General features: G+C 41.4%; 1 protein-coding gene across 2 annotated transcripts in view; it reads right to left on the reverse strand.

Annotated features, from left to right (window-relative positions):
• Positions 1-26,148, reverse strand: part of ANKS1B (ankyrin repeat and sterile alpha motif domain containing 1B) — a 1,077,938-nt gene that overhangs the window by 261,274 nt on the left and 790,516 nt on the right. For both annotated transcript variants that reach the window (XM_067009945.1, XM_067009946.1), the window contains one exon: positions 24,497-24,649. In XM_067009945.1, coding sequence (XP_066866046.1) covers positions 24,497-24,649 — 153 coding nt within the window. The remainder of the gene's footprint in view (positions 1-24,496; positions 24,650-26,148) is intronic.

Here is a 26,148-nt window from a genome sequence, read left to right on the forward strand (position 1 = left end):
ACAGAGACGAACAATAGCAGCCACAAACTAGAGTGTTGCTTGTTTTTCATTTCTCTTCTGTTTTGACTTTCAAAAGGAATGTCAAGATTTTACTCTTTATCTGGTGCTCTTAATCTAAAATGCCTAACAGTCCCTACATAGATAGAAGATTTGGATAATTATAAGTTTGATGGGGTTATCGGGAAAGTTTGAAAATCATTCTATACCTTCTAGAAATATTCCAAGTCAAATTGGTTAAAGAAATTTGCTTTTTCCTCTTCAGTTCTACATCATGTACCCAGGAATTCAGGGTTTGAGGATTTTTCATTCAATTGCATGTAACTGATAAATAATATGAGGTTTTTCCAGAAGACCTGCTGTTTTCTGAGAATGGTTTCTATAGCTCTGTGGCAGACATCACCACTCGATGAAAAATCTGTTCCAATTTCCTCTTCTTTGCCTGCTTTGTCTTACAAATGTTGGAAAGAACTAAGACACTTTTTCAGTCTCCTTGAAGTTGGGCAGCGACACAGACAGAGTCTGGCCATTGAGGTGTAAACCTGAGTCTGAGAGAAGGTTTCTGGACAAGTTTTTGATTTCCTGGTGAAAGAAACACACATCTCTATCCTTGCTCCCTTTCCCATTTCTCCATCTGTGCATGCTGGGATGATGCCTGGACCTGCTGTAGCCACCTTGTAATGTTGAGGTGAAAAAAAAATAGAAGCATGAGGGCAAAGCACCATCATACTAAGGAAAGCAAAGAAAAAAAGACAGAAAGGCCTTGGTCCTAGTTGGCATCATTAGCAAGTACCTACTTCCAGGCCTCGTGTTGTCCAGCCCATACATGTCAGTATTGTTTAAACCACTACGAGTCAGTGTCATTCCTGATTGATTCAAGCCACAGGTAAGAAGAGTGAGAATGAAACTGAGCTTGGTTACCTATGGTATCATTCAAAAGCTGAAACATGGTTAATCCTTACCAAATTTAATCCTAAATATTCTCTTTATGCCCGCAGTCGGGCCTGCCCTTCTCCTGCATCTGGCTCCCATTCCTTTAAAGCCCACATTTCTACTTCAACCTAACAATGTGGTGGGGGGAAGAGGCCATACACCATCTGTCACGGGGTTCATGATTTACAGCTGACCGAGGACAGCCTCCAAGTAGCATATGTTCTACTGCAACGTGTGGTTCCTTTAACAAATTCTGGGTCATAACGTTCAAAATTGATATCGTAGCTACTATTTCAAAAATATTGTATTCATTTCCTAAAGCTGCTGTGCAAATTACCACAAACTGAAAGATTTAAAACGGAAATTTATTATCTCACAGCTCTGGAGACCAGAAGTGCAAAATCAAGGTGTCAGCAGGGCCATTCTCCCCTAGAAGGCTCTCGGAGAGAATCCTTTCTTCTCTCTTCCAGCTTCCGGTGGCTCCAGGTGTTCCTTGTCTTGTGGCAGCATCACTCCCAATCTCCTTCTCATCTTTACATGACCTTCTCCTCTGTATTTGTTCTTTTGTCTGTGCCTCTGCTTCTTCTTATAAGGACACTTATTTGACTTAGGGCCCAGCCAGATAATCCAGGGTGATCTTGTCTTGAGTCCTTTAATTACATCCACAAAGACTCTCTTTCCAAATAAGGTCACATTCACAGGAACCAGGTGAACACATCTTTTGAAGGCCACCATTCATCCTTTTACAGTGCTCTTCCTTCCTGTGCTACAACTATTATTCTATTCTTTTTCTTTGTTGGATCTCATTAACTTTGAATTTTTTTTAACCCATGTGAAGAAATGTTTATGATTTAAGTCTTGTATTGGATCAGAATTTAAGGTTGTTCGTTGAAATATGTGTTAGATTTCATATTTTAAAGAATTGTTTTTCTTATTATGTTCTAGTCTTTATTTCTCATGGTAAAGTAAAAAATAGATGACTTAAGGCAGGTAAGTACATCATGGCAGTAAAATATTTACCACATTTAATATCACCTAGGCAAAACATTTCTTGTGATTTATTAACCATAATCTTTAACACAGACTGAGTTATTATTATTTTTAGGGCATGAATTACTTTTTATCTAGACCAATGGTTTTTAATCCGGCTCATACATTATAAACATACAGAGACCTTTAAAAAATATATGTGTAGGCCCCACTACAACCAATTGAATACATATATCTGGGGATGGGCCTGGGTATCCATAGTTTTTTAAAGCCCCCAAAGTGATTCTTATGCAGAGAGAAGATTAAAAGCTGACCTGGATTCTTATTAATCATTGTCTTCTTCAATACCATTCATTTATTCAACCAAGTAATGATTATGCACTTTCTAATGTGTTAAGTCTTTGTGGGAAATATAGGGATATATAGGGCTAGTTTCTTATCTGCAGGTTTATAGTTAGGTCATCTTGGTGTATAATATTCTAAGTGTAATGTGCCATTTACACTCCGGAGTGGTGGAGCCCAGTGTCTGTAGGGAACTTCTCGCCTGGTTAGTTTGCAAAACTCAAATCAATTAAAAAAGTAACTTGTATCACTATTGCTTAACTTCCCTGAGCACACACACTGCTGCTAGTAAGAATCAGAGCAAAAAAAGATTCTTATGCTTGACATCATCAGAGAGAGCCTCTACAAAGTCAGCAGCTTCTAATGTATCTTAGATTCCCCTTCCACAAAGTAGAAATCAATATATGCTTTAAAAAAATCAGTGCTAGTAGTGATTTCTATTAGTTGGAAAAGCTTCAGCAATGAAGTTGTGTATGCCCTAGGGAAGTGCTAAGGATTGGAAATTCCCCCAGCTTCCAGCTGCTGGGAAAGAAGCTTGGGGTGTTGATTCAATGTGGGCAGGTATGAAAGGTAATGACAGTGGGAATGGGTGGGGGCAGGGTCTGGCAGCCCATGAGCCGCTGCTTCGTCAGTGCACACCCTAATCACTGCTGTTGCTGTGTCTGTCTGGCATTCACAGACACATCAGTACAGGCCACCCAGAGCTCTGCAGTCACACAAAGCAGCAACAGGAAGAGAGAAGAAGAGGTTTGTAGGGAAGGCCCTACACATGAGAGGCTCAGGGTAGAGACCAGAGTAGATCTGGAGTCTACAGCTGTGAGTCAGCTTTCAGAAAAAGAGAACTGGACAACGTAATCTAAGGAGTCATAGAGTCACTTAAATCTGAGGTCATGTTGCTGCAAGACAGATAAGAAGAAGGAGGGGAGTTGCAGGAGAATAAGATAGTAAGTCAAATACTTAAAAACTACTGATGAGATAGGAAGCAAATTGATCACTTGTCCATTGATCAAATATTTATTGAGCATCTTCTATATGTTCCACATGTTGGGGATGCAGGAGTTAACATACACTCTAGAGAGGGAAATGGGCCATTAGCAAGTAGATAGGCAAATGAGGAGATTTCAGGGTTATAAAAACAAACGAACATACATACATTCTGCGTAATGTGATGGAAACTGATGGAGGACAGGGAGATACTACTTTAGTTTGGGTGGTCGAAGGCCACTCTAGGAGATGATGAGTGAGCTGAGATGATGTGGAAGAAGAAAAAGAGATGTACATTAAGTACAGGCAGCAGGAACAGCTACTGTATTGGCCCTGAGGTGGGAACACATTTGGAGTTTGCAAAGAATCAGATGATATCCAGTCTCGACTCAGAGCAAGGACATGTCAGAAAGAAGTGGAAAAGGCAAGTGGGTTTGATGAAGAGCAACTAGCTGGGCTTCTGGAAAGATCAGGTTGTGGGTCTTTCTGTTCTGGTTGGAAAGGGACCGAGGTCCCCCTGGGTAAGCTGCTCAGAGCTGTCCTGGTGCAGATAGCCTGTCAGTTCTGACAGCAGCCATCCTATCCTCCCAGCTAGCATGACATTAGCTTTGCAGTTGCCTTGTTTTTAGTATTCCAATCACTCAGGGCCTGCACCTCCATTCCCTGGGGGTTGTTTTGATAGTTTCACTATGTGCACAATGATTTTCAAGCAGGAGAGACATGAGGGACTGCAGCAGCATAAGTCAGTGATGTCAACCCCTGACAACTACTATGACTGAAAAAGTCAGATTCCTGAAGGGACTTTATTTATAACTGCCACATCCTGACAGATCTGAGGTCTCTCTTGACATATGAACATAGTATCATCTTATATCTATGGAAATGAAAACAGAATGGGAGGGTTTTTTCCCCTAAGCAAAAGGGAAATATTAACTCAAGACCTAAACTTTTTATTCATTTGTGCACCCTTCCCACAATGCCGTATGGTGTTACACTGATTTCAAGACACACACTTTCCCCTCATTTTACCATCTCTGAACTGGTAATGCATCTTACAATCAACGGTGCCTCACAATTGCTGTGACATGACTGTCATCTCCTGTGCACACACACTTGGTCATAGTAGTTCATGCTGTCAGTAAAGTCCACAGGCATTGTTGATCCTACACGTGGTGAGTATCACTAGCATTTTAACTGTGTTTAAACAGATTACACTACATCTTGGTATTAATATGAACAGTTACTTGGTACTTAGAAAGGTAAAAATAAAAAAAGAAAGAGGGTAATTCGATATTTGTGAAGCAAATATCTTCATTAGAGAAGAGATTGCAATTACATATTTTCTTTAAAAGCAGCAACCACGTGAGGTACGGAACTGAAGAAAGGAAGATGTCCATAAATACACGACATCATATTATGCCTTGTTACTGTGCTACGTGGAAAAAATTACATATTACATACCACAGAACTCAGCAAAACCAGGAGAAACTGACAAAACTCTCTAAATAAAAGAGATTGCAAAGCCGTGCAAGGCTGTTGTAATGGGTTTATATCTTGGACAGAATCACTATAAGGCACTGTGTCATAATTTAATTTGCAGCATTTTTCTTTCTTAAGGATGCATAAAATAATGGTGCATCTTATAATAGATGGCTTTTTAGATTCCACGAAATACAGTGGAGCAGAGCAGATGTTTTTGTCTTGAGATGACTACGGCTATGTAAATACCAGAACCCATTTACCCCATTACCTTCAGAATGTCTTGCAGGTCACATACACACTGCCACAGGTGTGGCCACTAGAAAACTTATAATGCACCATGTGCCTCACACCTGTGGCAGACTGAACAAAACGTTCTTAGGGCAACCTGATCCCCTTGCTTACTGAGCTGAATTTAGTCAAAAGCATCTAAGTACTTAGATAAATATGAAGCATAGAGAGATGATCGTGAAGTAAATGGTCTTAATGAAAAATAAAATGCTAAGGCAATTACTTAAAATTCTATTTAAGGTCATTATGTCTTTTTTTTTTTTTTTTTTTTTTTCTGTACGCGGGCCTCTCACTGCTATGGCCTCTCCCGTCGCGGAGCACAGGCTCCGGATGCGCAGGCCCAGAAGCCATGGCTCACGGGCCCAGCCGCTCCGCGGCATGTGCGATCTTCCCGGACTGGGGAACAAACCCGCGTCCCCTGAATCGGCAGGCGGACTCTCAACCACTGCACCACCAGGGAAGCCCGGTCATTACGTCTTCATGTCTGATTTTGAAAAGTCAGGACTTGTGGCCCTGACGTTTTTTCCTTTAAGGTGTTCTCAGATCAGTGTGAGCAGGCAGACTGGGAAGAGAGTCAGGTGGAAAGCTATGAAACAATTCACAGCCCTGCTGCGGGCAGGTTGTCAATCACTGTGTGTAAAGCTGGTACCGATTTTTTTTAGAGTTCATAGCCATTCTCCTACTTCTACTCAAGAATACCGTATTAAAGATGTAGTCGAGGGCTTCCCTGGTGGCGCAGTGGTTAAGAATCTGCCTGCTTGGACTTCCCTGGTGGCGCAGTGGCTGAGAGCCCGCCTGCTGATGCAGGGGATGCGGGTTCGTGCCCCGGTCCGGGAGGATCCCACGTGCCACGGAGCGGCTGGGCCCATGAGCCATGGCCGCTGAGCCTGTGCATCCGGGGCCTGTGCTCCACAACGGGAGAGGCCACAACAGTGAGAGGCCTGCGTACAGAAAAAAAAAAAAAAAAAAAGAGAGAGAGAGAATCTGCCTGCCAATGCAGGGGACACGGGTTCGAGCCCTGGTTCAGGAAGATCCCACATACCATGGAGCAACTAAGCCCTTGCGCCACAACTACTGAGCCCACGTTCCACACTGCTGAAGCCCGTGCGCCTAGAGCCTGTGCTCTGCAACAAGAGAAGCCACTGCATTGAGAAGCCCATGAACCAAAACGAAGAGTAGCCCCTGCTCACCGCAACTAGAGAAAGCCCGCATAGCGGCAATGAAGACCCAACGCAACCAAAAAAAAAAAAAAAATGTAGTCGAGTTCTGTGACAAATAGCAGGTCAATAGCTGAGGACATGCTGCCTGGTGAGTGATATGGAAAAAGGGCACACCTCTGCCCAAACCGCAGGCTGAATATCTGCTGTAATAGCAGGTTCTAAAGAGGAAAAACTTCTGCATGACAGTGGAGCCTTAAGTAGGGTGCAGTGTGCAGAAATGTTTCTTTGGCCAGACTTTGGTTTTTCTCAGGTGTAGATCAAAAATATTTATTTCAAAAGAAAAGAAAAGCTGATGTGCTACATACTCCTATATAAGTATAATTGCTTTTGGCCTTTTTTTTTTTTTGGCCGAGTTGCGAGGCTTGTGGGATCCTAGTTTCCTGACCTGGGATCGAACCCGGGCCCTCGGCAGTGAAAGCCCAGAGTCCTAACCACTGGACCCACAGGGAATTCTCTAGACATTTCTGCTTGGAATGTGTGGTAGGGAGTTCAGAGTTACATGTTCACCAGAGCTCTTGACGTCTCCTCCCAAATATTCCCCATCTCAAGAAATAGTTCAGACCAAAGCCTCTGAGTTATCCTCAACTCCTCTAATTTCTCCGACAATCAATACCTAAGTCATCAGCTCTGTCTTCATTGAGCATTCTGATTCACCTGCTTCACCACAACCACTTTAGCACAAGGCACCATCATCTCTTGCCTCGACTACTGGGAAAGTCTCTCAGCTAGATTTTCACTCTCACCATCCCTGTCAGAGCCCCTAACTTCCCCCAAGGGTCTGTTCGTCCCACAGCACAGAAAGTGAGCCTTTAAACATAAACCATACGATGTCCCACACCCTTTCTCAAACCCTCTCCGACGGCCTCCACTCACACTTGGAATACATATCCATGACCCACACTGCCTGGCCCTCAGCTACCTCTTTGGCATCTCCTACCAGCCTTGCCCCTTGCACGTGCTCTTACAGTCATGCTGATTCATCACTGTTCCTCAAACAGGCTAAGCATGATCCTGTGCAGGTTATTTGCATTCGACGTTCCCTCAGCCTGGAAATGCTGATCTTTGCAAGGCTTATTATTCTCCCATTTCATTCGGAATTCTTCCCAAGTAACACTCCCTCAAAGAAGTCATTTCTGACCACCATCCTTAAATCCAGTCACTTTCTGTCCTCTCACCCTGCTTTAGGTTTCTTCATAGTATGTGCCACCAGCTGACGTCATATTGCTGACTTGTTTTGTTACCTGCTTATTGTCTGCCTCCCTCTCTAGAATGTAAGCTCCATGAAAGCAGGCACTCTGTCACTTTTGTTTTGTTCTCCCCTGTATTTCTAGAGCTTAGAACAGTGCCTGGCATATAGTAGGTGTTCAATACGTATTTTCATCTAAAGTAAACACTGCATGTACTTCTTTATATGTCAGACCCACAGTTATACACCTTCTAGACACACTGAGGCCCTACAAATGCTTATATTGTATAGTTTGCCTTTCAACTCAAGCATCTTTACCCAACGTGCCAGGCATCTGCAGCTGATGGCAGCACCCAGAGGTGACACTGAGATGGGGGGCAGGGCACAGAAATGGCTGCCTCTCCCAGGCCCCTCACTGTCAAGGAGGTAAAGCTTGACTCTGAAAACCTTGCCCCCTATGGCTTCTTCTGTATCTTTCCCCACTCTTTCCTGGCAGAAATTCAACCAGTGAATATTGTTTAGCACTCACTTTGTGTAGGGTGCTGGGGATGGATATACAGTTTGAGCCTTCTGAGGTCAGAACCTCCAGGAGTTTGGTGTCTGGCAGGGATGGGGGTGATGAGGATGAATCAAAACAAATATAAGGGCTGTTATAAAGGTTAAGTGTCTTGCCCCAGAGGCATTAAGGAAGCAACACTGAATTTGGCTCATCTAACTCTGCATCCAGTCTCTTTTCACTTTGCCACCCAAGCTTGCTTTCCCTCTGGTGCTTCTCTGTATTTCTAAGTTTGTCCTAAATCCCCCTCCTCTCTTTCTCTATATTCAAAGCTCCAAATCCTACCCTTCTGGGTGAGGTTATATGTCAGCTGATATTCTGATCACAGTAGCTCACAATAGGTGAGAATGACTGACAGGTTTCGCTCTCTCAGGTGGCTTTCACACTGTAACCTGCTCTTCTCTGCTGCAGCCAGTCTCATGGAGACACACATGTGAGGGGCGATCTGTTTATCTCTGTGGGGGAGATTGTGGGGGAAAGGGTACCACCTGGGGTTGGCTTGCTTACTTGGAGTCTTTCCACCTCATGTTACCTCTCTAGGCTTCCAAGGACCAATGCATGATGTAGGTTGAGGCACAGCCTTTCCCCCCACTTTAGTACAATTTCTGAAGGGAAGTTGGTAATTAATTTTTGGCATTTGGTAGGTGGTAAAAGACGCGCCCCCCCAGGTATGTGTGTGTCCGCATGTGTATGTGGTGGTGATGCAGATCATTTACAGCAGGTGAATGATCAGAAACCACACTCCTGGACTTCCCTGGTGGCACAGTGGTTAAGAATCCGCCTGCCAATGCAGGGGACATGGGTTCGAGCCCTGGTCCGGGAAGCTCCCACATGCCGCGGAGCAACTAAGCCCGTGTGCCACAACTACTGAGCCTGCGGTCTAGAGCCCGCGAGCCACAACTACTGAGCCCACATGCCGCAATTACTGAGGCCCGTGTGCCTAAAGCCTGTGCTCCTCAACAAGAGAAGCCACCGCAATGAGAAGCCCACGCACGGCAACCAAGAGTAGCCCCGCTCGCTGCAACTGGAGAAAGCCCACGCACAGCAATGAAGACCCAACGCAGCCCAAAATAAATAAATAAATAAATATAAATAAATAAATTTATTTTTTAAAAAAAGAAACCGCACCCCTGTTCATCTTGAGCCACATGTGTTCCCCAGCGGCCGCCACGAGGAAGAAACGACGCTGCCTCAGGCAGCCACCGTGGCTAACACTGCTGGAAAATTTCTCTGTAAGGCTGAGAACACGAGAGAAAAGATTGTGGGTGCTCATTCTGTTGTTAGATATGTGTCTGTTTCAAGACCAGCCTCGTCCAACTCCTTTCAGGGTACAGGACACTTGTGAATGTGAAACAGGAAGGACCGGTGGCTGTTTTCAACAAAACTCAACCAGATCTTTTCTGACAGCACTTCATGTGTGTTTTAGTCAGCTCAGGCTACTATAACAAATTACCGTACACTGGGTGGCATAAACAACAGAAATGAATTTCGTACAGTTCCGGAGGCTGGATGGCTGAGATCACGGGGCAGTGTGGTCGGGTTCTGGTAAGGGCCCTCTTCTGGGCTGCAGATGGCTGGCTTCTTGCTGTGTCCTCACACGATGGAGACAGCAAGCTAGTTCTCTGGTTTCTTCTTATTTGGACCCTAATCCCATTCATGAGGGCGCTGCCCTCACGATCTAATTACCTCCCAAAGGACCTGCCTACAAATACCATCACATTGGGATTAAGGGTTCAAGATATGAATTTGGGGGGCACAAACATTCAATCCATTGCAACCTGTAAAATGGGGTTGGCAACAGTGAGCATCTGACAGCATTAAGGTGAGATGAAATATCTCAATATATTTTAAGCACATTGCATTACACATAAGCATCCTTAGGCCAGTCAGCAAATATTTATTTGCCACCTACTGTGTGTGAGGCACTGTTCTAGGAGCTGGAGATACAGGAGTGAACAAAATACATCCATACCCAGATTCATAGTGGTTAACAATCATGATAATAAAGGCAGAGCCAGGATGCAAATCCTAGCAGTTTAGCACCAGAGCCCACAGTCTCCTCCATGACTCCACAGCGCCTCTTCTTCGCTGAGAGCAAGAAGGCGGATAATAAACCTGAGAGGTTGTGTGAACCGAAAACCTGGACCTCCAGAATAAAGCCACAGACGTGTACTTGGCAGCCATCTATCAATACTTGAAGGTGCCAACTGAAGCTTTTCATAGGTGATACCGTCCAAGAGCATAGCACCGGGGAAAGGAGATCTAATGACAAAATCTTGAGCAAGATTGACTTTTAATGAAGGGGAAGATAGAGGTACAAAAACTCCTATTATTGCTATTGTTGCTGTTATTCCCTGTGACTGTCTAGAGGCATCAGCTGCCTAAGGAACCACATTCAATGAAGAAAGTATTTGTTGCATTCCCACTTTGAGCAAAGGGTCCATGTGCAACAAGTGTCTGAGCAAGGCAAGAAAATGATTCTCCATAATTTTCTAAAATAATTTTGTTTGGTGGTCAATTAATTAAACAATTTTCAGCTTTTTACAGCTCTAGCAAATCCATTATCATAGTGTCTTTATCACCTAAGCTATTATATCCTAGTTGTGGAATGTTGGTTGTCCACAAATTCTCCATACATTTAAGCCCTATCCAAATCTTTTTTTTCCCCCCGTGGGCCCCACTAATCATTTCAGATTTTCTGAGATGGTTTTGATTTCACATATTCTGTTTGGAGGTTTTGAAACAATAAAAACATCCAGAATTCTAAAATTCTCTCTTCTTTTCTCTAATCAAAACTTCTCTTTTGTGGTGGATTGATCGAACAAATGGTCTTAATTTTTCATATGACTTGCATCCAAGGCATGTACTATGTGCATTTTGGCTTATTGTACCAAGAGGTGAAATCTATCCTCCCCTTTCAACTTAATTCTCAGCTGGTCCCATAGCTTCCTTTGGCCAATTGTTGTCAGATATCAGGCAAGTGGAGGCCTGAAAACGTGCTTGCACGTTTTTGTTTCTCTCTTTGCTACAGGATGTGTCTGGGAGAGTATGTTAGAGGATGGGGTGCAAGAAGTAGAGCCGAGCTGCCCCACTTGTCTCAGCTGAGACCATCCCAGGTGAGTTGACGCTCATACCCCAGCAGATCAGAGCCACCTGCCTGATGTGAGGGAGCCAGCTGGGATCAGAAGAAATTTCCAGCCAAGTCCAGACTAAATTACTGACCCACAGAATCGTGAGTGAAACAAATGCTTATTGCTTTAAGCCACTGCATTTTCAGACAGTTTGTTGCACAGCATTGCTGTGGCAATGGATAATGCTTCCCAGAAATCTTAGGCACTTGGAAGCTGCCCCTCTATTTGGCCTCCATTCAACAAAAATTGAGTGCTTTCTACTTGCAAAAAAGCATTGTGCAAAATGCTTTACTACATTATTTAATCTAATCCTGACAACACTATTATCTAGAAGATAGATAATGTTATTACACAAAATTTAGATGCAAGGAAATTTAAGCTTAGAGAAAGTTAAGTGACTTGCCCAAGGTGGTAAAATGATAAGAAATAGTTGGGAGTCAAAGCCTGGAAGTCTCTTTTTAGACCCTGTGCTTTTACCACTGCTGCTTGCCTTTTACTCTACTGGTTCCTCCACCTCACATTTTCTCCTGCCCACCTCCACCCCCTAATCAGGAAGAGACCCTGTGTTTCAATTTGGGATGCAAAGACCACTTTTATACTTAGGTCCCCTAAATACTACTCTTCTTACAGCCAATGTAAATGATTATCTTCTCCATTAGTCTGGAAGTTCTTTTGAGGGTAAGGACTGTAAAATGCTTATTACATTTTTTCCCCACAGCTTCTATGAAGTAGAATTTTTAAAAAGGTAATGATCCTATTCAAGTTTTAGGAAATCTAATCATACCCCCTAAGTAATTAATGCAAAATTAAGAAAAGACTCTACTGGAGAATATGTATATATGTTTATGCAACACACACACACACACACACACACACACACACACACACATACACACACACACACACACACACACACACACACACACAATTTAAAAGGGCACTGTTATCCCAAACTAATTTAATTGGTGGAATGCACAGTAGAGGGTTTTTCCCATTTTGTTAAACAACTTTAGATACATGGTGCTTGAATTTGGTGTTTGACTGATGCCTACAAGAATAAAACTCTTCTGGTTCATGTTTTATTATATTAATATTAGAAACAGGAATTGATATAAAACTGGCACTGAATAATTCTGCTTTGCAGTTAGTTTCTGCATTTAAGAAACTGTTTTAGATTTAGTCACTGGCCCTGTACTTTAGGTATGCTGCCACCAGGTGGCGGCAGGGTGCCAGATATAAGGTGTGTACAGTAAGGAATTTACATGCTTTCAAGTTCAAGTTAACAGCTCTTGGCTTGAGTTCAAAAAGAATTTGAGACCACAGATAGTCAATTTAACATAATATATCTCTTTATTAAAATACCTAAACTTAAATTCGAAATCAACCTTAAACATCTTTAAAGCAGATGTAAATCCTACAAAATCACCTATCTCATCTCTCTTCTCCCCGGCTTTGAATTATTATTATAATGGGTAGATTCTAACATTAATCTTGTATACTTACTTTGGTGATAAATGAACCTTTATGATTTACTCTGAGTGTTTATATTTATTGTCAGTCTCTTCCATGGCAGCTTGTATGTCAGGCTTCAAAATTCTAAATAGTTTTCTGCTAACAAAAAGACCTCTTTGGCTTTCTTTTCATCTCAGGAGGTAGAGGCTTATCTTTTCAGTATGATCTCAGATCTTCTCCCAAGGAAGACCCAAAGCATTTCTCCATCTGGACAGCATGAAAAGTGTTGTATTTGCATTTTGTAGAGGACTTTTTCCTTTTTTATTTTCTACACTATAGAATAATTCATTAGAATATTCCCCCTCTCAAAGCTCCTAAAAAGCACAGAGCCAGTTTACAGTATTTACCTATTTAACTGCAACGCAAATGAATCTCCTTAGCAACAAGCTCTGCCCTAAATATCTCCAGAAAAGAGTTAAAGAAACAAAAGTCTTCATGTCATCTTAGAAATTTGAGCAAAATACAGAATAAAAAATTAACTGACTTTATTATAATTAATGATACTATATATGGAAATGGAGCAGTTTCAACGAAAAGGAGATACTGAACTACTTCAAAACACAGTCAGAAGTGCCCACTCTTAGGGATTGTCAAACTGAAACTTTGGAACAGATTCTAGAAGGGTTTAAGATTATGGGTGATAGGTTGAGAATAGGTACATCCCTAACCTCTGAGCCACTACCCTGCTCTGCCGCAAGGTTGTTTCAAGAATAAATAGAACCGAGTGGCTGAGAGTCAAGGACCAATGCTATGCAGTTGGGGGAAAAAGGACACTAGCAATACCATACCTAAGCATAGGTAGAAAAAAAAGTGGGGGGGGGAGGGAAAGGCTCTGCAGCTTTATCCTGCAGCTTCTACACAAAGCTCAGAGTCATTCCTCCTGCATTCACCTGCTCCAGGAGTGGAAATTTCTGAGCAGCGCTGGGAGGCTGAGAGGCTAAGGCAGAGGGAAGGGGCTGGAGTTGGGAGTGGAGAAGAGAGAGGTCGAGCAGTGATTTCTAGAGGGCACAGTCTGCACAATAAACAGGGCGGCTGCCTGTGTTCTAACACGAGCGAGTACTGACCGCGAGAAGCAAATGGCAGCTAAGCTGTGAAAGCGCGCTCCGAGGGAGCTGGCCAGCTCCCAGCCTAACGCTGCGAGAGGGATCTGGGGGAGAGAGAAAGAAAAAATAGAGGCAAAAGAAAAATAGAACAGGGAGAGAAGAGAAGGTGATGGATAATAAAAACTCTCATGTGATTTCAAGTCTCACAGGAAACCTATGAAGCCAGAGGAGCAGATATTATTATCTTTTATTTAAAAAGGAGAAACTGAGACCAAGAGTCGATGAGTGACTTTTGTAAGGTCACATACTGAGTGGCAGATATAGGATTCAAAGTCAAGTGACCTGATTCTAAAATAAAGATGAAAGAAGAGAGGGTGCATTTGAAACACTGACACATACCGTCTGTCCTACCATATACTTTATAAACAGTAAGTAACATTTTCAGATAACCAAGGCTTGGCTTTTTAAGGGTCAAACTGAAACGATTTTAGCCACTACTGAAAGGCACTTCTGAAAGGTATTGTATTTGTCCTTGCCTCCCTTGAATACTGACTGTAATTTGCCCTCTTCTAGATACATGGGGTTATGATGATGGAAACTGACTCTGTATTTATGGACTCCAAATTCAGGGACACCCTCAGGTTCTAAGGAGGCACGCAGGTGTTACTGCTGTCCTGCCTAATACATTCATGGCTAGAAATAGCTGTAGAGCAGAATCAGCTGACTCAGCTCCTACTTCCCTCAGAGTCAGCCCTTCCTTCTTATGTGTGTCGGTTTCTGGCCCCTTCCCACGGCTTCTGATCATGTCATTCTCCTGATTAAAATCCTTTTAACGGCGCCCCACCAATTACAGCAGTGATTTTCAACCCAGGCTACACATTAAAATCGCCTGGGGAGCTTTTAAAAAACTCCCAAGTGCCCAGATTCCACCACCAAAGATTTTGACTCAGTTGTTTAGGTACGGGGCCCTAGCCTGCAGGGATTAATGCGCAGCATGGACTGGGGCTTCTGCATTGACAAGGATTGGATTTATCTCCCCCTGCCCCCCAATGCCCCTGCTCTCACCTGAAACTGCAAATGGAGACAAAAATCTATGAAACACTACTTTTTAAGACATTGGAATGAAGCAATGAAGGAAATTGATATCTGAGAGATGAGAAACAGAGTGAACCCTAAAACTGTCCTCGTTTACCATCTTGAGGGAATTCTCAGGCCATTATGCAGGGAAGAAGCCGCCAGGGAGTCTGGAAGACTCTTTGTGGTTTTTTTTTTTTTTTTGTGGTATGCGGGCCTCTCACTGTTGTGGCCTCTCCCTTTGCGGGGCACAGGCTCCGGATGCGCAGGCTCAGCGGCCATGGCTCACGGGCCCAGCCGCTCCGCGGCACGTGGGATCTTCCCGGACCGGGGCACGAACCCGTATCCCCTGCATCGTCAGGAGGATTCTCAACCACTGCGCCACCAGGGAAGCCCTGGAAGACTCTTTGAATTGAGAAGATGGAGGTGAGAGTCTAGGGAGACTAAAGTGGCTAGACTTTTCTGTATAGAGTACTAGACAGGACAGAGGGCAGATCAGCACATGCATATGAGGAAACTACCTGAGGCCAGATTTTTAAAAAATGCCAGAAAGGATCAATGGAAGTAGTACATGGAGCTCAAACAGGGTTGGTAATAGTTTGCACTATTCAGACTGGGAAACCTGAAAATTCACAGGGCATGGTTAGAATACTCAGAAGCAGCTTGCCTCAGCAGTGCAAAGTATAAGCCATAGACTAACTGATGCTCTGGTTTTGCCTAACAAATCTTAAAAGTAAGACCTGAAAGGATCAAAATATATCCAAGGAGCTTCTCTATGTCTGATAATGGAGCTCAAGAACATTTATAGGAATACAAAAATATCCAGTACCTAACAAGGTAAAATTTGTCACGTCTGGAATGCAATACAAGTTTCCAGGCATGCCAAGAACATTGAGGAGAAGAATCAATCAACTGAAACTGACCCCAAACCGACGCAGGTGTTAGAAGGCAAGGGCATTAAAACATTTATTATAACCGCATTCCTTAGGTTCAACAAGTTAGAGAAAAGATTGAGAATGTTAAATAGAGACCTGGAAAATAAAGACTGAAGTCTAATTTCTGGAGATGAAAACTATAATCTCTGAGACTAAAAGTACACTGGATGTTAATAATGGCAGATTAGGTATCACAAGAAGAAAAGATAAGTGAACTTGACACAGCAATAGAAACTATCCAAATGAATCACAGAGAGAAAAAATAATGAAAAAAAATAAGTAGAGTATTGGTGAGTTGTGGCCCAACTTTAAATGGCCTAATATACATGTGATTGAAGTTTCCAAAGTAGAGGAGAGAGAAGGCCGGGCAGAAAACAACATTTTAAGAAATAATGACCATGATGCAGCCACCAGGGAAAACAATTTAGAGGTTCATCAAATATTTAAAAACAGGATTACCGTTTGATCTAGCAATCCTACTTTTAGGTATATAGCCAAAAGAATTGAAAATAGGATCTCAAGGAGATATTTGTACACTGATGTTCATTGCAGCATTATCCATAATGGCCAAGGAGTAGAAGAAACCTAAATGTCTATCAACAGATGAATGGCTAAAGAAAATGTGGTATATACATGCAGCCTTAAAAAGAAGAAAATCCTGTCATATGCTATAAGGGTCCTCATGAAGAATACTTTGTAGCCTGTGGGAATGGGAGAAAAGGCTGGAATGCTGAGCTTGGCTTAGATCTGGGTAGTATGTTCAGGCACGGAATGTGGAAGGGTGGATGTGCCTTCTTCAGAGGAAATTTGAAATGCTTCTATTTTAAGCAGGAGAAGAGTGAATGAAATCTGGCTGGGAAAAAACAATGGTGACTAAAATAACTTTTTTAAGGTAGAAATTTCTAGATACTCAGAACATGATTTTCTTTTTTGCACAGAGATGGGTCATTAATAGCTATCATCAGAGGATTTCAGTTATTCATGAAATTAATTTGTTGCTGAGTGTCTAGACTGTCTCTTCAGGGCCAAATGCCTTGTTTACTTTCATTGTGTGTGTGTGTGTGTGTGTGTGTGTGTGTGTGTGTGTGTTTACTAATTCCAGTATCAACACTTAGCAGTGCTTATTCAATAATATTAACCCCAAGGCACTGTAAGAATGCAAATTCACTTTAAATGCAAAAGAAAAGCTATATTCCTTCCAATGAAGTTTTAGTATTTAAGTGCATTTTATTGTGATGTAACTTTATCTCAGTTTAGGTCAATGCTCCAAAGTTGAGAGCAGCATGATAGGTGCAGATACGCAAAACATGCTGAAATATAGTGGAATCAATAATACCAGCCTCAGGGCTTCCCTGGTGGCGCAGCGGTTGAGAATCCGCCTGCCGATGCAGGGGACACGGGTTCGTGCCCCAGTCCGGGAAGATCCCATGTGCCGCGGAGCGGCTGGGCCCGTGAGCCATGGTCGCTGAGCCTGCGCGTCCGGAGCCCGTGCTCCGCAACGGGAAAGGCCACAACAGTGAGAGGCCCGCGTACCGCAAAAAAAAAAAAAATAATAATAATAATAATACCAGCCTCAGCCCATCATCATTCTTCAGGCCATATGTGAAAGGGCTAAAAATCACTTGAAAGTGAGTATTTATTTGGAAGAGGATTGTTCATCTCATATGAGGAACGTAGAAGGGTGCTTATTCCAAAACCTGGGCCAGGTGAGGCAAGCCTCTGGAGAGTCCTGCGAAGAGCTTGCAATTTAGATGCAGTGAGTGCAGGCGGTAGGGTCCAGGGGCTTTACCTGACACACAGTGTCTGAAAAAGTCTGAAGGCCAGAGGCGGTGTCTAGCTGTCCCAAAGGCTTGTGAAGAGCCAGCTGTACTGCCTGTGAGTATAAATAAAAGGCTTAAATCCACAGGTCATATATAAAGTTTGCTCTACACTTGAACACTCATATCCAGTTATTTAGTTAAAGCCTTCAGCTTTGATTAAAGTTGTTAACATTTGAAGTGTTGACTAATGTAGCCTCCCTGGTGTGGAAATATGAATATTTTTCTCATTTATTAACGTCCTATAGTGAAAGCATAACCTTTTACTTAAAATAATTGGTCTGGAAATGGAATTATAATATTCTTCTCCCCATTCCTCCCCTGCAATTTGTGAATTTGGTGATTATTCTTCTTGGTTGGGTTTATAAGTTATCATTTGCATTTGTCCGATACACACATACACAAACACACACTCACAGACACAGTGCAAAAAAACTTCTGGGAGTAAATTTAATTTCAGTTATAGCAATGAGGGTAGGGCAGAGAGAAGTGTGACTTTATAATTCTGATCATGAAATAAAAACATCAAAGCAAGTAATGAGTCTAAATTTGATGCTGATAGGACTATATTTCTACTGTATTTAAAACAAAGTCACACTACTGAAGATTTAACATAAAATTAGAATGTTAACTTTGAAATTTTCTTAGTATATCTCCAAGTGATTAGATTATCACAAAATTTCCCTGGGAAGGTAGAAATGGAATCAACAACACTGCAAAAGAAAAAACAAAAAAGAAATCTGACAGCCCTAAGCAAAAGAGTGATGTTAAGTATAGTTTCAGCAGCTATTAGGCAAGAAGCAAGTGATCTGCTCATCAATTTTCTGTTATAAAAATAAGCCCAAATGATTTTCATGGGACACATATGAGTATTGCTACCTTAATTATTTTGTTTCTACCCAAAGGTATTTAAAACACAACCAACTGCCAGAGTTGGATTTTTAAAGATATTCCTGTACTTATGAGCAGAGATTTAAGAATGCACTGAAGACTGAACTTTATTTTGTTCTTCACTGGGTACTTTTATAATTATCAATATTGTAGGAGATCATAAGCCTGGACTAGAATTATTTTCTTGGTAAAAAATGAATGGTAAAACTAATGGGAAGAAATTAATAATGTGTTCTACATTGATGTTCATAGATGTATAAACTGGACAGTGTTCAAATTTATTTCATCTAATCAAAATCCCCTTAGTAGGCACACAGTGATAAAATAAATTAACATTGTTTTTCATAATTGCAATACGTTTTTGTTGTTGTTTAGGAAATGGATTCTTTCATGGAGATTATAATTATCCATACCTACTTCTTGCAGAAAATATGTAGCCCTTTTATTGAAAATGTCCCCCTGGCAGAGCTGTAGAGATTTTTCAATAGCAGTAAAAACTGTTGTGTAAACTTGGTAATACCATATGGAAGGCCTGAGTAACCTTCTGAGTAAAAAAAAAAAAAAAAAAAAAAAAATTCATGTACTTATGCACTGCTAACTAGTTTTTAATTCTAACAAGCCTTTCAAGAGGACTATAATTCAGGCTAGAGATTCACCCAGCTAGCATCTGCAGAGGGAAACATTTGCCTGACAATCTCTCTCAATATTCATACAACACTAAAATATCAATACAAAAAGTGAAAGTAATGTTAAATATGTTATTATTGGTCATGGCAGACACAGGGGTAAAACAGAGCTATTGATGAAACGTCAGCTTCTGAATATGAAGCATAGATTAGGGAATATGGGAAACAATAATTGGCAAAGACTTCATTTTCTAAGTCTAGACCACACGGGCCTGTAAAACTGGCAATGCCTTATGTCTTAAAAGTTTATGCTTGATTTCCACTGCTGACAATGTTGCTATTAAGACATGAGATCTCCCTTTTTGACCCACCTCCTAGAGAGATGGAAATAAAAACAAAAATAAACAAATGGGACCTAATGAAACTTAAAAGCTTTTGCACAGCAAAGGAAACCATAAACAAGATGAAAAGACAACCCTCAGAATGGGAGAAAATATTTGCAGACGAAGCAACTGACAAAGGATTAATCTCCAAAATATACAAGCAGTTCATGAAACTCAATAACAAAAAAACAAACAACCCAATCCAAAAATGGGCAGAAGACCTAAACAGACATTTCTCCAAAGAAGATATACAGATTGCCAACAAACACGTGAAAGAATGCTCAACATCATTAATCATTAGAGAAATGCAAATCAAAACTACAATGAGATATCATCTCACACCAGTCAGAATGGCCATCATCAAAAAATCTAGAAACAATAAATGCTGGAGAGGGTGTGAAGAAAAGGGAACACTCTTGCACTGTTGGTGGGAATGGAAATTGATACAGCCACTATGGAGAACAGTATGGAGGTTCCTTAAAAAACTACAAATAGAACTACCATACAGCCCCACAATCCCATTCCTTGACATATATCTGGAGGAAACCATAATTCAAAAAGAGTCATGTACCACAATGTTCATTGCAGCTCCATTTACAATGGCCAGGACATGGAAGCAACCTAAGTGTCCATCGACAGAGGAATGGATAAAGAAGACGTGGCACATATATACAATCGAATATTACTCAGTCATAAAAAGGAATGAAATTGAGTTATTTGCAGTGAGGTGGATGGACCTAGAGTCTGTCATACAGGGTGAAGTAAGTCAGAAAGAGAAAAACAAATACCGTATGCTAATGCATATATATGGAATCTAAAAAAAAAAAAAAAAAAGAAAAGGTTCTTAAAAACCTAGGGGCAGGACAGGAATAAAGATGTAGACATAGAGAATGGACTCGAGGACACAGGGAGGGGGAAGGGTAAGCTGGGATGAAGTGAGAGAGTGGCATGGACATATATACACTACCAAATGTAAAATAGATAGCTAGTGGGAAGCTGCCGCATAGCACAGGGAGATCAGCTCGGTGCTTTGTGACCACCTAGAGGGGTGGGATCGGGAGGGTGGGAGGGAGACGCAAGAGGGAGGAGATATGGGGATATATGTATATGTATAGCTGATTCACTTTGTTATACAGCAGCAACTAGCACAACTATGTAAAGCAATTATACTCCAATAAAGATGTTAAAAATAAAAGATATGAGATCTCCACTACTCTCCCCTATTCCTATACTTTGGGTAGCTTTGTGACTAAAACCTTTATTAGGTTATTCAAATAACCTTGTTTTTCAACGGCATTAATGTGTTCCACCAAGAAAAAGATCTTTGGGGACTTTTTGAAAGATTACAATTTCAAATGTATTTGTACTTTTCAAGTCACAACCCTGTGTAGTTTTCATTTCTTCAAGAAAATACTTTGAATAAATTTATACTCAATGTGAATGTATTATTAGTTGTTTAATATGAAGAATAATACCATGTGAAATTGGAGGCTTAGTCAATAAGATTTAATGATGCTGAAGTAATTTGTAATTATATCAGCAGTCAGTCTTCTCATCCTCTGTTCTCCTCAGTAGACCTCTGTATCAAAGACAGCCTCCACCTGCCCTTCTCTCCTCACTCTACATAGAATAGAAGTTATTGGAGCCATTGGGTTTCCTTAAAACTAGCCACTCATTACAAAGGTTCAGGATGGGACTTGCCCTAAAAGGCTTTGCTCTAAATCAGAGTGACCATACATTCCTTTCTGGCCGTAAAAAATAAATTATGGGTACTTAATACAGAATTGCTGGGCCCATATATTACATGAGATTATCTTACATTTGGATACTTTCCCTCACTAGCTGGGATAAATCAAAGTCTTGAATTTGAGACCAGTCGAAAGCATCATCAGCCAGGAGGTATACATGCTGCCTATCTCTCATTTTAAAACCCAACAGCCCTAAACCATCAAATGAACTACTCTGTAGCAGATCTAAAGGGCATAAAAATTTTGTTCTCTGATTTCCAAGTCTAAAGGTACAGATAGTTCGTCCATAATAAGTATATTTATGGAGTTAAATGACTTGCAAAGCCTCCTCAAGAGTGTGAACTTGCCCATAAATTCATCACAAACTTTAAATTCCACCAGTTCACTTTAAGGAAAATATACTGGGTTGGTATTAGATGTAGATGTACTCCAGGCCCAAGGAATTTGGCCTCAAGGTCTAAAACACAATGACTATGTTTTCTGATTCTGATATAATGCTTGTGACAGGTACTTCTCTCCAGATTGAAGTCAGATTGTATTATAGCAAAAGTACCTTCAAGAGTTAGTAAGGGTGGGGCTTCCCTGGTGGTGCAGTGGTTAAGAATCTGCCTGCCAATGCAGGGGACACGGGTTCGAGCCCTGGTCCGAGCCCTGGTCCGGGAAGATTCCCACATGCCACGGAGCAACTAAGCCCGTGTGCCACAACTACTGAGCCTGTGCTCTAGAGCTCACGAGCCACAACTACTGAGCCCGTGCACCACAATTACTGAAGCCTGCGCGCCTAGAGCCCATGCTCCGCAACAAGAGAAGCCACTGCAATGAGAAGCCCGCGCACCGCAACGAAGAGCAGCCCCCGCTCGCCGCAACTAGAGGAAGCCCGTGTACAGCAACAAAGACCCAACGCAGCCAAAAAAAAGAAAAAAAGAGTTCGTATGGGTGGACAGACTCTAGGTCCATCCACCTCACTACAAATAACTGGGAGGGAGATGCAAGAGGGAGGGGATATGGGGATATGGGGATATATGTATACATATAGCTGATTCACTTTGTTATACAGCAGAAACGAACACATTGTAAGGCAATTATATTCCAATAAAGATGTTAAAAAAAAAGAACCAAATGGAATTCTAGAACTGAAAAACAAAACAAACAAACAAAAAAGAGTTAGTATGGGTGGTAAAGGCCATTGCTCTGTCCCAGTTCAAGGCTGGTTAGCCCTGTGGGTAGTGATTTAATGCCCTGAGCCTTGGCATTAAACATGGGGCCTTACGGCATCACTGCCCTGCAGTCACTGCAGTCATCCACAAGGTCTGACCACAGTGACTGAGCGGGGATATCTAGGCTGCTGCCACACATAGCACTGGGGAAAAGTGAGGGTCCAAGCCCACACCTTAAATGTTAGCCTCAGTACTTGAATTTTGAGAGACATATAGTCTTGTTTTAATGATCTTTGCTTCAATGAAAACATTTTATAATATAGTTCTATTGGAATCTGTTCTTTTCATGAGGGATTACTGGTAATGCTAGTTAAGTGAGTGACTCATGTGCTATCTATCCAAAGTATTCATCCTTCAGTGGGGAGCGATATTATTCAGCTGTTACATAGAGATATTTATCATTGATTAGAAAGCAACTTAGTTGGAAGCATGTTTGTTTGATCTGTGGAAGATCCCCCTTTAATAAATGGCTAAGAGTAGCCATAAAATGAGTGTCGAGTTCTCAGTGGAAAACTAAAATCTCCTTGATGCAACTAAAAAGCAATACAGTTTCAGTTGCTTCCACTCAGACTAACAACAAAATTCATCAGAGGCTTTTAGTGAGATAGTGAGTTCCTTCTGAAATAATGAAAGCTTTTGTGAAAGGATAAGAACAGAAAGCTAAGAGTAGCTGATGGCAAATTAGAAGAAGAAGCCAAGAATTTGTCCATTTTAAGTGATTTTTAGATTAAAGTTTTTATAGATGTTCCAGAAAAGATTATTTTTAAGACAGACTTTTAAAGCAAAGAATAATTAGTTACTACTAACCATAATTTAAAATAATTAATGACATTCAGTACATAGAGACCGGACTTTTGGAGAGAAAATGTCATAAAGACTAGAACAGAGTGCTTTTGAACCAGCAGAAATGTATTTGCTTTGTCTTTCAGTTTATGAATGCTTGTTTTTCAGTTACTAGAATATAAAACTTAAGTCTAAGAAATTCTCTGAAAGATTAAATGATTTCTCACTTTTGAAACGAGATGTTCATGATACCAAATAAAATATGAAGGCATGATAATTATGCTATCTTTTCATCTCTTTCATTCCTTTACGCCATTAGAAATAAAAGAGCAGTAAAAATAAAATGAGAAAATGATCAGTATCAAAATCAGTTAAACAGGGCTTCCCTGGTGGCGCAGTGGTTAAGAATCTGCCTGCCGATGCAGGGGACACGGGTTCGGGCCCTGGTCTGGGAAGATCCCACATGCCTTGGGGCAACTGGGCCCGTGCGCCACAACGACTGAGCCTGTGCTCTAGAGCCGGCAAGCCACAACTACTGAGCATGCGAGCCACAACTACTGAAGCCCGCGTGCCTAGACCTTGTGCTCCGCAACGGGAGAGGCCACTGCAGTGAGAGGCCCGTGCGCCGCAGCGAGGAGTGGCCCCCGCTCGCTGCAGCTGGAGAGAGCCCACACACAGCAATGGGGACCCAACACAGCCCAAAACAAAAAAAAAATTAATAAATAAATTTGTAAAGAAAAAAAAGCAGTTAAACAAATTTGGTTGATCTCTTTGGGCTCGAACACATGGCAACATATATTGGACAGTTTTTATAGAAAAATCTATGCCAAGTGTATGAATAAAACAAACAATTTAAGATTAGGTATAAGCTCTGGAAAGTAAAATGTTGATATTACAGCAGCTTATAAAATAAGAGAAAAGTCCCTTCAAGTTTGGGGTTTATACATGCAGTTAAGGAATAGAGACAAGGAAACATAACAGAGATAAAAAACTAAAAATGATGACTTTAATCTTTAAAAATGAATAAGAGCAAAGAATAGAATGGGAGCCTATTTGTTATCATGTTCATATCCTAAAGTGACAAAATTTCCTAAAACGGAAAGCCCGAAACTGCTTGGAAGTTTTTCTGAAATAACGTAAAACACCCTGAGAGTCCTCTTAGTTCCCAAACCAAAACTTCAAAAGACAATGATTGTGGAGCTTGACTAGAATCAGAGAGACAGACATTCAAAACAGAAGGCATACCTGTAAATCCTTGTTGGATGTCCAAAGAGTCACAAAGAAAGAAAAAATTACCCACCTATGGTAGGAATTATTAAATGTTGAATAGTTAAGGTGTCTTTAAGAGACCAACTTACATTAATAAGTTCGACCTCCCAGATTTTTTTCAACAGGTCCATCGACGTATAGCCATTAATCAGAAAGGCTTTGGTGTAGTCACCTAGTTCAATGGAATCCAGCCACTCAGCAACAGATGTGGGATGGTAGCCATCATGGCCAATGGGTCTCATCTGTAATTAGAAAATCACGTTAGGATTAATTTAAGCTGTTTACTTTGTGTTCCAACGGCAGAATGCATCTTGGAAATTTGTCTGATATGAAGCAACAGATCTTTCTGGATAAGGAAATAAGTAAACCCGAAATACTTTATGCACAATTCTAAATTATTAATTTCACGCTGAATTAGTTTGCAAAAATGCACCCAGAAATTTCCAATTTAGCTGCTAAATCAGCTCCATATTTGAGAGAACTAAATATGTCAAACTTCTGTTGCAGACATTATTGGCATTCTGTTGGAAGGAATCTAAAATGATGTCAGTCGAGCAGTTTTAAATTCGGTGCTGAAGGCACAGGGAACTGCACTCCCAAAATGTAGATGATAATTCTCATATGCACAACATCAAAGCATGTGAAAATACTGCATGACTTAAACATCCAAAGGAATTCATGCTTATGCAAGACATGTATTGTAGGTAGTGCAAACATGCTGGAGAAACATACTGCTGTGGTAAGCCAGTAAAGAAGAGGCTTTTGGGTGTTTAAGGACCATGTGTTCTACATAGACTCTACAGTATGTTAGACAAGAATAGAGAACTCGCTGGCAGACAGATTCCTATTTTTTGTCAGCTATATAAAGATTTATTTTTTTTACTTTAGGAGAACAAAGAAGTGTGACAGCAACATAATGTTTCTGAGTTTAAATTGGAGTGTGAAAGTAATTTAAGCAAGAGAAACTTCTGGCATTAAAATTTTGTATGGATTATTCTAGTCTTGGTTTTTATTTGAAATTTTAGTTGAATTTGCAGTTCTTGGTTTTTGAAGTAACTCACTCCTAAGACTTGTGCTGCTTTGCATGTCATACCATAACATCTAATACTGCAGTTATCAAAGACAGCTGGCACCTCGTCAACTTGATGTGATCCTTCAGTGAAATTCATGATGGGAGCAGCAAAACTGGGCAAAATACAACATAGATTTTCCTCTTCCTTCAGATTCAAGGAGATAAATATCAACGGAAATCTATATGATTCTGATTTGTGAGCAGAGAAAAGATTAAGTCTGGGCATCAGGGATTCAGATTTTAATCTCAAACATGTCAGGCTTTCTGCCTCTATGCAGTGTTCTCATTTTTGAGATTCTCCTTACTCCTTTTTTTTTTTGGAGGGGGGTGCAAAGTGTTTATTAGGGATCAGCAGCTGCGGAAGGAGGGATGAGGAAGCAGGGCTGGGCAGAAGAGGGACCGAACTGTGATGGGGCTTGATGGCCCCTCTGTGAACCATTTGGGGAGCTCTGGCACAGTTTAGGCTAGTAGAGTGTCCCGGGCAGGGCAGACATGAACGGGCCTTTGTGATCTGCCTCTCTGTCCCTGGATGTTGCTGCCTGGGAGTAGCGTGCTCTGGTGAGGGCTCTCTGCCGTGCAGGCAGACCCTGAAGATGCTGACTGCTGGAGGCTGTCTGCTGACCACTCTCCCTGATGCGGGGCAAGTCCTCCCTTGAAGGGAGTTACAGG

Source organism: Kogia breviceps, chromosome 12 (assembly GCF_026419965.1).
Source record: "Kogia breviceps isolate mKogBre1 chromosome 12, mKogBre1 haplotype 1, whole genome shotgun sequence".
Taxonomy (NCBI): Eukaryota; Metazoa; Chordata; class Mammalia; order Artiodactyla; family Physeteridae; genus Kogia; species Kogia breviceps.